Source organism: Anguilla anguilla, chromosome 8 (genome assembly GCF_013347855.1).
Source record: "Anguilla anguilla isolate fAngAng1 chromosome 8, fAngAng1.pri, whole genome shotgun sequence".
NCBI classification, from domain to species: domain Eukaryota; kingdom Metazoa; phylum Chordata; class Actinopteri; order Anguilliformes; family Anguillidae; genus Anguilla; species Anguilla anguilla.
This window is the reverse complement of record NC_049208.1, coordinates 231,397-248,060: the sequence shown is the minus strand read 5'-3', so window position 1 is coordinate 248,060 and position 16,664 is coordinate 231,397. Positions and strand designations below refer to the sequence as shown.

Genomic DNA, 16,664 nt, shown 5'->3' with positions numbered 1-16,664 from the left:
CTTTCAAAGTCCAAAATAGCTCTGCTTATATGAACAATGGTAAGGTGTGTTGACAGTATAGTCACGTGAAAATGTAAATAGGTCCACCTTTTATCCAAAATAGGGATAAAATATATCTTGAAACCACCAACCTACTTGTCTAGTGAACACTGGTAAAATTTGATATAATATTAAGATGTTACATAAATGTGATTCGATGACTGAAGAAACCGTCATATAAGCAATAACCTCAGATATTTGTGGAGCAGTATAAATTTCCCATTATGTTGGTGAACACCGCAGCATTCCTACGTTAAATATCGTGTTTTTGGTTTCAATGATGAATGCTTCTTGCTCCTGTTGAACGGGGGTGGCGCTATTGCATAAAAAAATTAAGTTCTGTGTGCTGTGCCGCTTAAAATCCCCCAGTTAATTGTGTTCTATGAGTTTTAAAGTAACAGTATGATCTTGGTGTCTAGGCCGTAAGGCTGCCGTTTAAAATGGCTTGTCATTAAGACCCATTAACACATTTAAAGACGCTTAATTGGTACACTCGGATATTAAAGGTTGTATGTTTGGTGCGTGGAAATCAAATTATGAATGTAAACGCTGTCGATACTTAGGTTAAGGGAGCTGCTTTAGCTAAACTGTAATTGAGAGATTACTGAATTTCAAAGGGACCTTCCGAATGGCAAAGGAAGAGAGTACTTTTCAAATGAACAGCCGAAACATTTGTCGTCTGATACAGAATACGAAACCAGTTAATGGAGGATGCGAAATCAAACTTCTGCTTCTGCCCCGAAGTAACGCACCAAATTTAGTGCGTATATTTTGAAAGGCGAGACTTCCGGCGAGGCTGCTTTCTCATTATTACCAAGTGCAGCCAGTTCTTGCTACACCCCGGTGGGGGGAATTTTGTGGCTGGAACAGCACATAGCTGGGTGGTTCAGCTGGTAAACCACAGCAACCGTATTAGCGCGGTCCGCGGTGGCCCCTTTAATTAGGCTACACAACCTCACTACGTGGGAACGTCCGCTAATTTTCTCTCAGAATGACTTCTCTTGTGGAACAAACTGCTCATTTGCACGTGCTATTTTGTGTGTGTGTGTGTGTGTGTGTGTGTGTGTGGTGCCAAGAGTGGCAGACTTCATGTGTGTGTGTGTGTTTGTGTGGTGCCAAGAGTGGCAGACTTTATGTGTGTGTGACTTCCTGGCATGCCTGTCTGTGAGAATACAACATCATGCAGACAAGGTGCTCTTCTCTTCTGAATGGAAGTCGTTGGGATTTTTCCAACCTTGTCAGAAGTGGGCTGTTTTGCTCACAGATAAAAATAGACTTTCTTAAAAAATAATAATTCATGAGTAATATATTGGTGGTCAAGAAAATATTGTGATGAAAATGCAAATGTGATAATGATCCAATTTTATGGCTGAGCAGTAAAGTTCAAGTTTATGGAAATTTAAAAGGAGATTGAAGTTTTGAATCGTGGATTTGTTGTTTTTCTGGTATGTTATTTGCTCATGTAACTTTGCGAGATCAGTATGAGTCACACTGGACCATATCAGTGTGTGTGGCCGGAAGCTGTGCAGACACACAGAGATAGTGCCAGCCTGTGGAACAGCGTCAGCACTGAGGGCCAAGAGCATGGCTTTATTACGCATTATAACTGTAACACACAAAATGTATTTTACATATAATTATATATGATACAGTATGAGAATGTGCAGTGCTATTTGTGTACATTTTAGAATGTTCACAAGTAAATTCATTATTAGCATAATGTGAGCTTCTATCAGCTTGAATACACTTCATTCACTGCTCAGAACAGGAAATGTAAAGAAAACTATAAAAGTATTTATTTCTTTCCAATACTTTTTAAACAACAATAGATTTTGCTACCCACAGCTCATGATACTAATGAGCTAAATTATCTGAAACTTTTAGTCTCATCTGTACTTTAAAAAAAAAAAAAAGACTGCTGATGTTTTTATGAGCATGAATCCAAAATATACTTGAATTACTATTTGATACATTTTTGCCAGACACTCCATTTACAGTATATTTGATATGTAAATGTTTGACTGTGGCATAATTAAAATGATTTTAATATTAATCTAAAAGGGATGTATGAGATCAGCCAGCTCAGCTCTTTGAATCAGAGACATAAACAGGAACTGGTGCGCATCAGTAACAGAGCTGGGCACCATGGGATAGCCTTCCAAGACTCCATACATACCACACACTGACACACAAGTCAAACACAGATTGAACATGGACAACAGACAAGAAAGACTTCATCATTATTAGAAAAAAACATGCAAGAAATACAAAACTAAAGACTAGCAAACCTGTTAAAAGTCTTTTTGAACTTATCCGTCAGCCATAATTTCTGTGCTTCATACTTTGAGTACAATGTCCTTGAATATGAGATTATGCTGTTTACACAGCGCTCTGAGTGCTTGAGAAATGTCCGGATGTTTGACAGGTTTTCTTTCCACCTCTGCTCTCTGTTGTTCCACAGGCTTTAATCCCGGGCTTCAGCCTTGGACAGTTTTCTGTGTTATAACCCCAGTCCTGGTGACAGATAAACAGCTGAGGGTGTTCAAACCAGGCAACCAGTATTTATTTATTTATTTTCTGCAGTTTCTGCATTCCGTAAGTTGTTTTCTCTCTAAATCTTGCATGTTGAGGTAAAAGGTTGTTTGGTGCAAATATAAATCTCTGCTCCCAAACTTAATCGCAGAGTGGGAACATTATGGGAGCAGATTATTCAGGCCTTTAATATCTGTCCTGTCCACTTAAACATTTCATCTGGAATCTAGGGGGCTAGAGCTGAAAGAAAGTCAATAGGGGATTCATCAGTTAATGGTCCCATGGCAACGAAAAATTCTAAATTGGCAACTTCTGGTATGTCTAATTCTAGGGAGGTTAAGTCAGAGGTTTAGGTGTAGGCCAACGTTGCGTTTGTTTCAACCAATCAGGGACACACGTTCTGTCCAGGGAGGAGCTATAATTACTGCATGTGTTTTATATGCTACATTGGTTTTATCTAAGCTGCAATAAACCTTGTTTTGTTTCTAATGTACTGTGATGTCATCCCAGATACGGTTCTCTGGCTGAGAAGCCTGCTCTTTAGCTCAGCAGGCTAATCATGTATCTTATAATTGCAAACTTTATTTGCTATGCATGAATCAAATCAAAAGTTATTTGCTATGCATGAATCAAAAAGTCCCTGTAACATTAGATAGTGTGTATTGATTTCAGACTTTTACATAAAAATAATGCACTGCGGGAATGTCAGCAAGATAAGTGTAAATAATGAATGGGGAAACTTTAAAACGTATTCCACATTCAATCCTGGTAGTTTCTCTTCTGTTCTGCAAAGTATCCTGGAAGTTTTATCTAAAAGCACAATGTTGATAGCTAAATTGGCAATTTAGTTAAATCTCCGCTTTCGTCCCGTTTTCTTATCTGAAAAGTTAACTACAGCGGTTGATTGGTCGAAGCGGACGCATGCGTGCTGTGATGTCCTATGAGCCCATCCGTTCTCGCATCAACCTTTCGGTATTTCCTGTGGGGGCGGGTCAGATAAGGGGAGGATGGCTGTAGTTGTGTAGTCTATGCTCCTCCCGTCTGTCCTTCTTGATTTAAGAAAAGGGTATGCGCACCGCCTGGGGGACACTCTGAGGATTTAGTCATATCTGGAGTTCTCTTCTAAAGACTTACGTTAGTTTCATTACTATATGGAAATGCCCGTCATATTGGAGAGGAAAGGACAAATACTATAACGTTAAGTACAAAAATCGGACCTTTCCCTCCAAATAATAGGTAGCCTAACATTGGTCTATTAAGAAGTGGTTATAGCGAGCAGTGGTTGGTTACCGGTGTTTCCATTTTAAAGAACAGCACTCTGTAGTTTGTTTTGAAGCAGTAAACTCCTCGTAGGATTTGGTGCCACCTATGTTGCTTTGAAAGTGAAAACAACGGACTGTTTGTTTGGTGATCTAGTTTTAAGGTGAGTGATTGTAAAATATAATTCAATATTGTTTGTGTTTTTCCATTGACTGACGTGTGTAATGCAGATTCTCCTGATCGGTCGGATTATTGCGTTTTTAGCCAGTTTGCTTTATTACAGTTTTATTGTTTGGCTTTTCATGCCATTCATCTGCCCGGCCAGCTCGTGCTATCTTCCTGTCCGTAGTGTGGAATGCGATCTGCATGTGGCTGGGTGTGGATGGCTGATGCATGGTGTGAACGTTAAAGTTGAGTTTACCCCATACTTTTCATTTTTTTGTGAAATAAAACTTTGATTTTGAAGTTTCTGTACATATTAGAAACTCTGACAAGGGACCAATGGTTAGACCCCGGCCCCTATCGTCAAGGCCCAAAATATCTACTGCCCCGGGGCTGTGGGAACAAAACTAGCGGTCCCTTTATTTTCTGTTTGTTCTGTTTCGAACGCGAAGCCTTTTTTGCTCTGTAGGTAAAAGTGACCTTTTGTAGCGCCGAATCTACTGTTTGTGGATTCTCGATACCGATATTGTTACCTTTCCGTCAGACTGAGATTTGTAGTTCATAGGGTAGCTGCTGCATTGGCGATTCTCACGCCATTGTTTTATCTGGGGAATAAGTTACAGGCTCTGTTCGGCAGGACTGCGATTTCCTCCCCCTCATATCGGTAAACTTAAAGCCTAACACATCTGTAAAATATGTCTTGCTGTGGTCGAACAATAGGTGGGGTTGACAATATTCTGTGTTAAGTAGACTAACGTTTACAAGTCTTTTATAGGCTATAAGGGAGTGCCTCTGTAGCGGCGATGGAAACGGTACAGTGAAGCCAGCAAGACAGGGTTGCCTGTTGAAATGAGATCTGAAGCCAACGTGTCGCCAGAAGCGGTTGTCCCGTCGGACGAAATTCAATAATCGCGAATAACAAAACCGTTAGGTTTTTTAACTGTTACTTTAGGAGAGAGAAAAATAAACGTTTTATCAACGGTTACATTTATTTAAGGTTCTAAAACAATGCAAACGAGCAATTCTATTGAGGCAATCTCCAGCCTGAACAAAAGGGCTGTGGCAACCGTGCTGAAGTTTTAAGAGACACTACCGAGAACGGGCCTTGGTTATGCGGAATGACAAGTTAGCAAATAAGATGCTTTCAAAGAGAGTGATTCGTAAGAGGTGTAGCGAACAATGGATGTTCAGCCACACTGACCAGTAATTTTGGTTAAGCTCTGTAGCCTTTTGGTTTAGGTTGTGGCCACGCTTTCTCACAATGGGGGAACATCGTGGACTTGTGAAGTTGGAGATGTCAGCTGTGTCCACTATGACGTCATTCACATTGCAGTGATGTCTGGCTGTATTGGCGTGATACATCTGGAAACGTTTTAAATGTTGCTGACGAACTGTCCTGGGTACTTTGGGAAAACTCGCGGTAGAGACACTGCTTTAAACTGAAATCCAAGAGCTGAAACATTACATTACTTTAAAACATGTTGGTTTGGACTAATTATTTCCGCAACAGCATTGCATGCAAAGCTGACCCTTGGGTTTTGGTGGCACTAAACAAGCTTGATGTTGTTTCCCCAAAGTGCTAAAAAAAAAAAAAAGTAAAAATAAAAACTTGAATCGTGTGGCCCAGGGATGGTTGTGACCCTAAACGGCGGTATGGCGTGTTTATGTAGCCGCGGGCTATGACCCCCTCTGCAGGTAATTCCACATCCTCAGGCTCTATTTGCCTTAGCGAAATGGACGACGAGTTGTATCCTGCCCTCGTTATTTTTATTTACAAAGATGCACAGTACCTTGGTAATTGTACAATTGAATGAGCATCATTCTCTATTTTTTTTTTGCTTGTTTGCTTTTGAAGGATTTGAATGTACCATAGGAAGCGTTCTCAAATACAATGTAATGGGCATCCAACTTCAGTTTGAGTTTAATTTGCTCTGAACACCAATTAGCCTTGTTTGACAGCACTTGGAGATGTTTGTAAACTTTCTGCATTAGAGTTTACTTTAGAAGGGCGTGGTGTATGAGCTGTACTATGGTCAGATTAAGTGAACTTGTGTAGGTTAGACGCAGAAGATATACGGTGTGCTTATGTGGCAATACTGTGCACTTCTGGTTTGACTGAGACTGTGGGGCAACCATTTAAAGCTTAAAGGCACGGTTACAGTGGTTCTTCCCAAGCCAACGGTAAACACTGAGTTTACGATGGTTTTCAAATAAATACACAGCGAGTAACATTAACACAGCAATCCAGGTGTTTTCAGCTATTGCAGTGTGAGAAAGAGAGTGTGTATACCTGATATTTGTCTGCTTGTGTGAGTGTGTGTCAATGTGTTAGCATCCGTTTGTGTTGGAGGTGTGGCCATCACCTGTGGAGGTAAGTGTGTGATATCACTGGAGTAAGCTGAATCACTTCCTGTGAGCAGAGTGGCCAGTCCCAGGCCATACTTTTCATTCCGTGGCGGGGGGGGGGGGGGGGGGGGGGGGGGGGTGGGGGGGTGGGGGGTGGTGGGTGGTTGGCTGAGCCACCTTCTGCTCACACTAAATTAAATCTGTTTTATCTGTTAGTCCCGTACTGCGGTTCACCTCAACTGGAGAGGAATTTTTTAGAGATGTACGACTGTGTTTCAGATTTATTTGTATTTTTTGAACTGTATTTAGGCTCAATCTTTAATATTTAATATTTATTTTTTTATGTATTTGTGTGGTGATCTGTAGCTTGGCTGCAGACTTAATTTCCTTTCAGGATTAGTAAGGATTAATTGATTGATTCTTTTGCCGTGACTGCCTTTGTGTTTTTCATTTTTAAGAATGATTTAGTGATGCCCCAGTTCCAGGATATTAATTTGTTTCTCTTTTCTGTTGTCATGGTGTTCAGGCGTGCTCTCTGTCTCAGGGTTAATGATGGGGCGACATATAATATAATATGGGGCGACATAGCTCAGGAGGTAAGACCGATTGTCTGGCAGTCGGAGGATTGCCGGTTCAAACCCCGCCCTGGGCGTGTCGAAGTGTCCTTGAGCAAGACACCTAACCCCTAACTGCTCTGGCGAATGAGAGGCATCAATTGTAAAGCGCTTTGGATAAAAGCGCTATATAAATGCAGTCCATTTACCAGTCCATTAATGATGCTCTGAGGTCTGTTGTCATGGTGTTCAGGCAGGCTCTCTGTCTCAGGGTTAATGATGCTCTGAGGTCTGTTGTCATGGTGTTCAGGCGTGCTCTCTGTCTCAGGGTTAATGATGCTCTGAGGTCTGTTGTCATGGTGTTCAGGCAGGCTCTCTGTCTCAGGGTTAATGATGCTCTGAGGTCTGTTGTCATGGTGTTCAGGCAGGCTCTCTGTCTCAGGGTTAATGATGCTCTGAGGTCTGTTGTCATGGTGTTCAGGCGTGCTCTCTGTCTCAGGGTTAATGATGCTCTGAGGTCTGTTGTCATGGTGTTCAGGCAGGCTCTCTGTCTCAGGGTTAATGATGCTCTGAGGTCTGTTGTCATGGTGTTCAGGCAGGCTCTCTGTCTCAGGGTTAAAGACAAGCACACTGAACAGGGGAAGTGAGGTACGGTTTGAGGAACAGTTTGATTGCTCAGGGGTGCGGCACTGTTCTGTCCTCATGAGTCATTTACAGTGCCTCGAAGTGAGATACGTCTGAATGGAATTCTGGGTAAAATTTCTGACTCATAAATTGGCAGCTGTAATAGTTCAGGCCACTTGTCTATGCATTATTCGGGGTAAATACTACAAAGCCTGTCAAATGGAGCCCGAATGATGAGGTCTGAACTGGGCTGGACTGTGTGCGCTTTCGGGGGAAGGAAAGCTGCTTCACTGCGGTTGGGGTTTCTCTGGGCGGCCATGTTCTGCATGTGCGGTCTGCCTCTCAGTTTCATTCATCAGCCGCTGCTGCAGGGCCTGAGTCTGGCGTTCTCTCTCCCCAGCATGGCTCAAATCTAAGGTGTCAATCAGCCAATAGGAAAGCAGGTTGCTGTGAGGTGCTGCATGATTACCGTGAGTTTCTCATAAGTGAGAAATGAATTATGTATTGCTGGCTAGGGGATTAAATGTATGAATCTATAGGGTACCACCCCAGGGACGAGCATTTACAGTTAGAGAACATTTTCACGCATTTTATTCTGAGGGTGTGTCTGAGCCAAGTACTGTTTTCTCCCCTATCTGTGGCCTAACACCTTTGTTTCTCACACACACGCGCACACACACACACACACACTGACACACATGCACACACACACCCAGGAACTTTCACATGAGCAGCTAAACCTCTCCAGCTTTTTTTGAACGCCTTTCTAATGCTTGTTAATGCTCAGGAATTATAGAATTATTCTATAACTCTGTGCAGGGAGCCAGCTGCTTAGGAGGGTTTTTTGCAGAGTGGGTTCAGATCCCTCCTGCCAGAGGGGTTTTTTGCAGAGTGGGTTCAGATCCCTCCTGCCAGAGCGGTTTTTTGCAGAGTGGGTTCAGATCCCTCCTGCCAGAGCGGTTTTTTGCAGAGTGGGTTTAGATCCCTCCTGCCAGAGCGGTTTTTTGCAGAGTGGGTTCAGATCCCTCCTGCCAGAACGGTTTTTTGCAGAGTGGGTTCAGATCCCTCCTGCCAGAGCGGTTTTTTGCAGAGTGGGTTCAGATCCCTCCTGCCAGAGCGGTTTTTTGCAGAGTGGGTTCAGATCCCTCCTGCCAGAGCGGTTTTTTGCAGAGTGGGTTCAGATCCCTCCTGCCAGATGCATGTTCTCCAGGCTGCTGTTGTGGAGGGTCGGTATCGGCCGCCTCAGCTGATTTCCTAACGGCGTATTTGCAGGAGGTGGGTGATGTAGGGGCGTGGTAACGATCAGCTTTAATTTAGTGAGAGTCTCTGTCCTCTCTTCCTGTCCTGGGATCCCTATCCCTCATACGCTCAAAGACTGAAAGGCACCCCCCCCCCAACTGGGTGTAATTACTGAAATGGAAGGGCCAAGCCTGCTGGGCGGGGGCTAATTGAAGAGAGTGTGGGGGCCGTGAATCACGCCAGCTGCATTGACGTGACCTCAGAGCTAAGATTGGTGCGGGGGGGGGGGGGGGGGGGGGAGTTGTTACTCATGTGATTTATGGGGCAGTCTGAAAGCCCACCTTACCACAGACCCCCCATCTAATACCTCCCATCCAGTCACAGACCCCCCCCACCTAAAAACCCTGTCCCCCAAACCAACCACAGACCCCCGAAACTTAACCCCCCCACGATGGAAACCGTCTAACCAATCATGGGAACGATGATGCACTCCCCCAGTGACTCTCCCACAAATGTTCCATTTCTATCAGCCTGGTGTATGATTTTACACCCCCCCCATTCGTAATATATCAGTAAATGAAAGCAGACATTATACATGTTCCCCCCCCCCCCCCCCCCCCCCAAAACAACAGCAGAGGGTATTAATGCATAAGGAGAGCCAGGATGGAGTGTTGTGGTTGATATGCATAGTTTATATTTTCCCTGCTCTTATGAGGGCAGAAGCTCTGAGAGTAAGACTTGGGTTTCTCCGCTCGGTCGGCCCTAATACCCCCCCCCCCCCCCCTCGCACAGGGCTGTTTGAGTAGCTGTGTAAAGCTGCCCTCACCTCCCCCCCCCTGCAGCTTCTGCAGGGAGACTGTAGGTGTTTTAGTCAGGGGAGGGCACTTCTTTCTACAAATTACTCCTGGTTCAGTTAATGTGCTCTTCAGTCAGGCTGTGGTGTTCCGTCTACATGCATGCATACCCCCCCTCAAACCCCCCTCCCCAGTGTTTTAGCATGGTACACACAGCTGGGCGCTTTCAGTCACCCCCACCCCGCCAGAACAGGGGACAAGGCTGAATGGGAACAGGTGTGGAGTGTTGTGCTTTCATCTGCATCCTGGGTTGCCCCCGGCCCAGCCTGACGGTCTGCAGTGGGTAAACGGGCACTGACCGTCTGCAGGGGGTAAAGGGCACAGACGGACTGCAGTGGGTAAAGGGGCACTGACCGTCTGCAGGGGGTAAAGGGCACAGACGGACTGCAGGGGGTAAACGGGCACTGACGGTCTGCAGGGGGTAAACGGGCACTGACAGTCTGCAGGGGGTAAACGGGCACTGACGGTCTGCAGTGGGTAAAAGGGCACTGATCTGTGGCACACATTAGATGAAGGTTGGCATTGTGGTTGCCACCCTTGCTGGATGCCCGGTTCTCTCTCGTCATACTGTGGGGTATTTGATAAGTTTTTTTTAGTTGGAATATGTTATCCTGGAATCAGCAGTTAGTGGATGGGCATTACATACGATGCTGTGATTTGTGGAAAATGTAATTTCATTTTGGCAGTCATCTTCAAAGGTTCAAATGGATTACTCTCTCTTAATTCTGCACTTCTGTGTTTTGGATGTCAGGCTCAGAAGGTAGGCCTTAATCACAGACAGGCCTTATGATCCGTCTGTTTTCGGTCAGGATTTCTGTGCCAACTGTTTAACACTGGCTCATCCTGTCCTGTGGCTGTAACCCTAACCCTAACCCCCCCACCCCCCCCCAAAGAAAAACTAAATAACTAAACGACGTGCTGAAAAACGGGAGGAAGTGCCTTTTGTGAGCAGAAATGTGACGAAACGTGAGTTTCGTTTTGTTTTTTCTTTCGCGCGGTTAGTCATTATTCCGTGGTAGACGTTTCCCTTCCTGACAGGAAATGGACCCTGTGGACCCTTTGGTTTAGTGCACCACCCCTCCCTGCTTCTGCTCGCTGAACAGCACTGGCTGTGGTGTAAACTAGGCCAGGTTAATGATCAACTAGGCCGGCTCAGTCTTTGTCCTCTCTCTCTCTCCCTCACCTCTCTCTCTCTTTCACCTCTCCCTCACCTCTCTCTCACTCTCTCCCTCTGCTCTCTCTCTCCCTCACTCACTTCTCTCTCTCCCTCCCTCCCTCTCTCACCTCTCTATTTTCTCTCTCTCTCTCACTCTCTCTCCTTCAGCAAAGGTAGGGTTCTCTGCAGCGTGTTTGCAGAATGACTATGAAATATCTTTTGATTAAAAAAAAATAAATATTGAAGACAAAGGTCGTCTTGGTGAGGGTTTCCTGTGTGTGGAGGAAAGTGGTTTTAATAGAGAAGTGAAAGAAACTCATCTGTATGTACTTTTTTTTTTTTTTTCTTTCGTCAAATCTAACCAAGAAAGAAGTGCTTGGCTACAGGCAAGAGACTTCTGCAAATAGAACAGAGCTCATGTTTGGCAGACATTTTGAAGCAGTGTTTTTATGGTGGAAGCAGCTGGTGTTTGACAATGGGAAGATGTCTGCTGTATGGGCCAAAGATCAGGGCCGTCCTCGCTGATGGGATCTCCGTGTGGCCGTTCGGTCTCCTCTTCTGTAGATGCTTGCCAGACCTCCTTTTTCCTGTGTGTTTTTATGTAACAGTACCATGTACATGCATGCATCGCTTGCATACGTCCTGTTGAATTCAGATAGAACTTTCAGGCTTTTCCAGCCTGAACAGATCTAAACAGTGACACACAGACCACAGTTAGTCTGACTGGCAGGGAGGAAATTAACTCACTCACTAACTTGTCTCAGTCATCAGCATGATTTAACTGTGACTCAGTCATCAGCATGATTTAACTGTGACTCAGTCATCAGCATGATTTAACTGTGACTCAGTCATCAGCATGTTTTAACTGTGACTCAGTCATCAGCATGTTTTAACTGTGACTCAGTCATCAGCATGTTTTATGATGTGCTTCCTGTCCTGACCACTCCTACGGTCATTAGTCCCTGTGGGGAGTCAGTGCAGTTTATTAGTGAGCACAGCCTCTCTGGTGAGTCAATGCAGCGTATTAGCCAGTGGAGTATATTAGCAGTCGAGTGTATTAGCCGGTGCAGTCTATTAGCCGGTGCAGTCTATTAGCCGGTGCAGTCTATTAGCCGGTGCAGTCTATTAGCCGGTGCAGTCTATTAGCCAGTGGAGTGTATTAGCCGGTGGAGTGTATTAGCCGGTGCAGTCTATTAGCCGGTGGAGTCTATTAGCCGGTGCAGTCTATTAGCCGGTGCAGTCTATTAGCCGGTGGAGTCTATTAGCCGGTGGAGTCTATTAGCCAGTGGAGTGTATTAGCAGTCGAGTGTATTAGCCGGTGCAGTCTATTAGCCGGTGCAGTCTATTAGCCGGTGCAGTCTATTAGCCGGTGCAGTCTATTAGCCGGTGCAGTCTATTAGCCGGTGCAGTCTATTAGCCAGTGGAGTGTATTAGCCGGTGGAGTGTATTAGCCGGTGCAGTCTATTAGCCGGTGGAGTCTATTAGCCGGTGCAGTCTATTAGCCGGTGCAGTCTATTAGCCGGTGGAGTCTATTAGCCGGTGGAGTCTATTAGCCGGTGCAGTCTATTAGCCGGTGCAGTCTATTAGCCGGTGGAGTCTATTAGCCGGTGGAGTCTATTAGCCGGTGCAGTCTATTAGCCAGTGGAGTGTATTAGCCGGTGGAGTGTATTAGCCGGTGCAGTCTATTAGCCGGTGCAGTCTATTAGCCAGTGGAGTGTATTGGCAGTGCAGTCTATTAGCCAGTGCAGTGTATTAGCAGTGTAGTCTATTAGCCGGTGCAGTCTATTAGCCGGTGCAGTCTATTAGCCGGTGCAGTCTATTAGCCAGTGGAGTGTATTAGCCGGTGGAGTGTATTAGCCGGTGCAGTCTATTAGCCAGTGGAGTGTATTGGCAGTGCAGTCTATTAGCCAGTGCAGTGTATTAGCAGTGTAGTCTATTAGCCGGTGCAGTCTATTAGCCGGTGCAGTCTATTAGCCGGTGCAGTCTATTAGCCGGTGCAGTCTATTAGCAGTGGAATATAATAGCCAGTGGAGTGTATTAGCAGTGTAGTCTATTAGCCAATGGAATGTATTAGCCTGTGCAGTGTATTGGCAGTGTAGTCTATTAGCCAGTGCAGTGTATTAGCAGTGGACTTATTTACTCTTCTTCGTTGCCCTTGCATTGCAATTGGCAGTTTTTAAATGCAGTGCATTAGCCTGGACCAGGCTTGGGATCATGTAATGTCCTGTATTTTCAAATAGTGGATCTGTTTGTGAAATTACAGGTGTGAATACTATGCCTTGCATATTAAGTACTGAACAAATGTTTAGAATGCTTGCAAATGCTCATTATTCATGTATCTGATTACCGGGCTTTGCATATAGACGGTTTGAAGTGGGGTTAAATTCATTTAATTTCAAATGCAAATATGTCCGTTGTGTTCTGTGCAGTCATTCATGAACAGTGTTCGTGTGTGCAAATACAGAGCATTTAAGGCGTGAGGTGGAGCTATACAAATACAAAACAAATTCACTGTCTGGACGATGCATCAGATTAAAACAATGCCTTCTTGTGATGTTAAGCTTTAAAACCACTGAGAAAAATCAGTACTGCATGTGTTAACTGCTAAAGGTCTGAATCCCTTTGTGCTCAGTGACTCAACACAGTGGTGTTCCTGTGCTCTCATCCCCAAGGGCAGTATGTGCACTTTGAGTGCTGGCTCTCATCCACTGTATTCTGCGCTGGCAAAGCCCACAAGTTACTGTATCAGAAGTGTCTGCGAAATTATTTTCTGTTTCTCAAAATGGCAGCTTCTTACGGCTGCAATTCAGTGGCTCTTTAGCCTTTGTCTCTAAGTAGGGGGCGTGGCCTGCTTAATGGATCATGAATTATTCAGAAGGGCTGAGATGCTGTGCTGAAATCGCTTGTGTTTTCTAGGTCGTCTGAGTTTAGGGCCAGCTTAAACTGAGCGCCCCTGCCCTCTCCTCATCAGGAAGAAGCTCCATTATTATGATATATATATTTTTTTTTTCACTTCTCTTAAATTGAGACTTGATTCCTAGAGTTAAATAACCAAGTCTGAGGCCCAAATAGGTGTTTTCTAGGCCAAGTACTGTTCTCAGAACAGTTCTGCTGTTGTTTTTCAGCTTGTAACAGATTTATGCAGAAGGGATTTGTATGCGCTGGCTGTGCTTCAGCATGGCGGACTCTGACCATACAAAGCCATGAAGCCGCAGTGTTTATTCTCAGGGTGAATGTGACTCAGTACCTGGATCCTGCTGTGCTCCTAATGCCCTCTTGGCAAAAGAATTGCATTTATAACATTTCTGTTTATTATAAATTAGTCTCTCTCTCTCCTGAGTTCCCATTTCTCTCCCTCTCTTTTTTTCTTTATTCCTTGCTTTTTCTCTCCTCCTCTGTCCCATTCTCATCTTTCTACCTTTCTCCTCATTCTTTCACTCTCCTTTTTCTCTTTTACTACCCCCCCCCCCCCCCCCCCAGCTTTCTCTGTCAGATTAAATGGCTTTATTGGCATAGCAGTGAGGCTGGCCATAAGCACTGCAGCCCATGCAGTCCTGTACAGTACTGGTTTGAGGTCCTGGTTTGAGTGGCGGGGTGTTCCTCTGGGTGAGGGTGAGGGTCTGGGCTGAGGTTTGGGGTGCTCCTCTGGGTGAGGGTGAGGGTCTAGGCTCTGAGGTTTGGGGTGTTCCTCTGGGTGAGGGTGAGGGTCTGGGCTCTGAGGTTTGGGGTGTTCCTCTCAGTGAGGATGAGGGTCTGGGCTCTGAGGTTTGGGGTGCTCCTCTGGGTGAGGGTCTGGGCTCTGAGGTTTGGGGTGCTCCTCTGGGTGAGGGTCTGGGCTCTGAGGTTTGGGGTGTTCCTCTGGGTGAGGGTCTGGGCTCTGAGGTTTGGGGTGTTCCTCTGGGTGAGGGTCTGGGCTCTGAGGTTTGGGGTGCTCCTCTCGGTGAGGGTCTGGGCTGAGGTTTGGGGTGTTCCTCTGGGTGAGGGTGAGGGTCTGGGCTCTGAGATTTGGGGTGTTCCTCTGGGTGAGGGTGAGGTCTGGGCTCTGAGGTTTGGGGTGCTCCTCTGGGTGAGGGTCTGGGCTCTGAGGTTTGGGGTGCTCCTCTGGGTGAGGGTCTGGGCTCTGAGGTTTGGGGTGCTCCTCTGGGTGAGGGTGAGGGTCTGGGCTCTGAGGTTTGGGGTGCTCCTCTGGGTGAGGGTCTGGGCTCTGAGGTTTGGGGTGTTCCTCTGGGTGAGGGTCTGGGCTCTGAGGTTTGGGGTTTTCCTCTGGGTGATGGTGTGGGCTCTGAGGTTTGGGGTGTTCCTCTGGGTGAGGGTGTGGGCTCTGAGGTTTGGGGTGTTCCTCTGGGTGAGGGTCTGGGCTCTGTGGTTTGGGGTGCTCCTCTGGGTGAGGGTCTGGGCTCTGAGGTTTGGGGTGTTCCTCTGGGTGAGGGTGAGGGTCTGGGCTCTGAGGTTTGGGGTGTTCCTCTGGGTGAGGGTCTGGGCTCTGAGGTTTGGGGTGTTCCTCTGGGTGAGGGTCTGGGCTCTGAGGTTTGGGGTGTTCCTCTGGGTGAGGGTGGGGGTCTGGACTCTGAGGTTTGGGGTGCTCTTCTGGGTGAGGGTGAGGGTCTGGGCTCTGAGGTTCAGGGTGTTCCATTGCGGGGGCGCCGTGCTTTTCCTGTCCCCTTTGCCTCGGGGGCAGGGCCAGGCCAGCAGGATTCCCGCTTCCGGCCCGATTAGGATTCTGCAGAGGAAGTGTCCCACCAGAGGCCCAGAGCGAGAGATGCAGTGGGTCTGCGTCACCACCAAACAACCCCCCCCCCCCCCCTTTTCCTTTCCCAAAAAAGGAAACCACGCTGTACTGATCATAGCCCCACTGCTGGGGGCAAAGAAACTTTAAAATGTACGTAAGTGGCTATAATGTACCAAATTAACGTTACTGATGGAATCAAGAAATAGGTTCAATTCTGAAGATGGCCTCTAGAATGTCATGCAGTTGTGCAAAAAATTAAATGGTACTGCAGACACAAAGGTCTACATAGCTCCTGAAAATAGGACAAACAGAATTTGCTAGTTGAAACCCCTGGTGAATGCACAGGGCACTTTCATTGGTCTACAGTGAAGTGATAGGGTTAGGGTTCAGCATGGGCTGAAAGCTGGCTGGTGTGCTGCTCTCAGCTCTGCGCCGTGCCGTAAGAGTGATGTGGAAGCCATGGAGCGCCGCGCTGCTTTAGCGCCTCTTATCCGTGCTGGCGAGCTGGGGTGGGCGGGGCTTAGCTCTGGGCTCTATCTCCAGCCCCGCCTCTAACGGCTGTTTGACCAGTGGGAGTTGCCCCACTGGTCAAAGTTGGAGCTTCACTCCAGAGGACCTCCTGCCCTGAAATTCAGCTGCTGTTGATTCTCATGGAAGAGACTTTATTTCTTGCCTCCCCTGGATTAATCCGGATTTCTGCAATTGGGCATCCTGGGTTGATCCAGAGACTCGAGTGAGTTTCCCTAAAGCAGGGGTGTAAAACTGCAGGCGCAGAAGGCCACAGTGTCTGCTGCTTTTCCATGCGTTTCAGCGCGAGTGATGAGACCTTGATAGGTTTTCTTGGACGGTTTAGCTAATCTGATCGTAAAGTGGGCTGTGGCCTAGAAAGTTAAGGAGAGAGAGTGAGAGATGGAGCAAGGGAGCGAGAGAGGAAGGGAGTGAGAGAGGGAGGGAAGGAGAGAGAAGGAGAGAGGGAGAGACTGACTCATTTGTGTACATCACTGAGCCTCTGGTATTCGTTAAAATGCACATGATGTCATGGGGCTGTCTGGATGTCGTCAGTTGGGGGGGGGGGGGGGAGTGTTCTACTCCCTTGGGAGCTAAGGAGGAGCCATTTTGGGGAAGTGTTACTGGGGGAGAGGAGCATGATTCAACAGGCCACCATGGAA

At 46.4% G+C, this 16,664-nt stretch overlaps 2 protein-coding genes across 3 annotated transcripts in view; both read left to right on the top strand.

The window, feature by feature from the left end:
- The window catches only part of LOC118233794 (integrin beta-1-like), a 32,765-nt gene that overhangs the window by 77 nt on the left and 16,024 nt on the right, over nucleotides 1–16,664 (top strand). The window contains exon 1 of one of the 2 annotated variants that reach the window (XM_035429749.1): nucleotides 3,571–3,994. The exons of the other annotated variant lie outside the window; for it this stretch is intronic. The gene's annotated coding sequence lies outside the window, so the exon portion shown is untranslated. Of the gene's footprint in view, nucleotides 1–3,570; nucleotides 3,995–16,664 lie in introns of those variants that run through there. 2 annotated transcript variants of the gene reach the window in all.
- On the top strand, nucleotides 12,693–16,453 carry LOC118233795 (pro-resilin-like). Its single transcript, XM_035429751.1, has 2 exons — nucleotides 12,693–14,799; nucleotides 14,838–16,453. The coding sequence occupies exons 1-2, from the start codon at nucleotides 14,512–14,514 to the stop codon at nucleotides 15,480–15,482; spliced, it is 933 nt and encodes a 310-aa protein (XP_035285642.1). The 5' UTR covers nucleotides 12,693–14,511; the 3' UTR covers nucleotides 15,483–16,453.

Excerpts from the sequence above, each read along its gene's own strand:
- LOC118233795 (XM_035429751.1), top strand. The coding sequence starts at position 14,512 with ATGAGGGTCTGGGCTCTGAGGTTTGGGGTGCTCCTCTGGGTGAGGGTC. Across the intron at positions 14,800-14,837 it reads TTCCTCTGGGTGAGGGTGAG|GGTCTGGGCTCTGAGGTTTG; the intron begins GTCTGGGCTCTG and ends CCTCTGGGTGAG.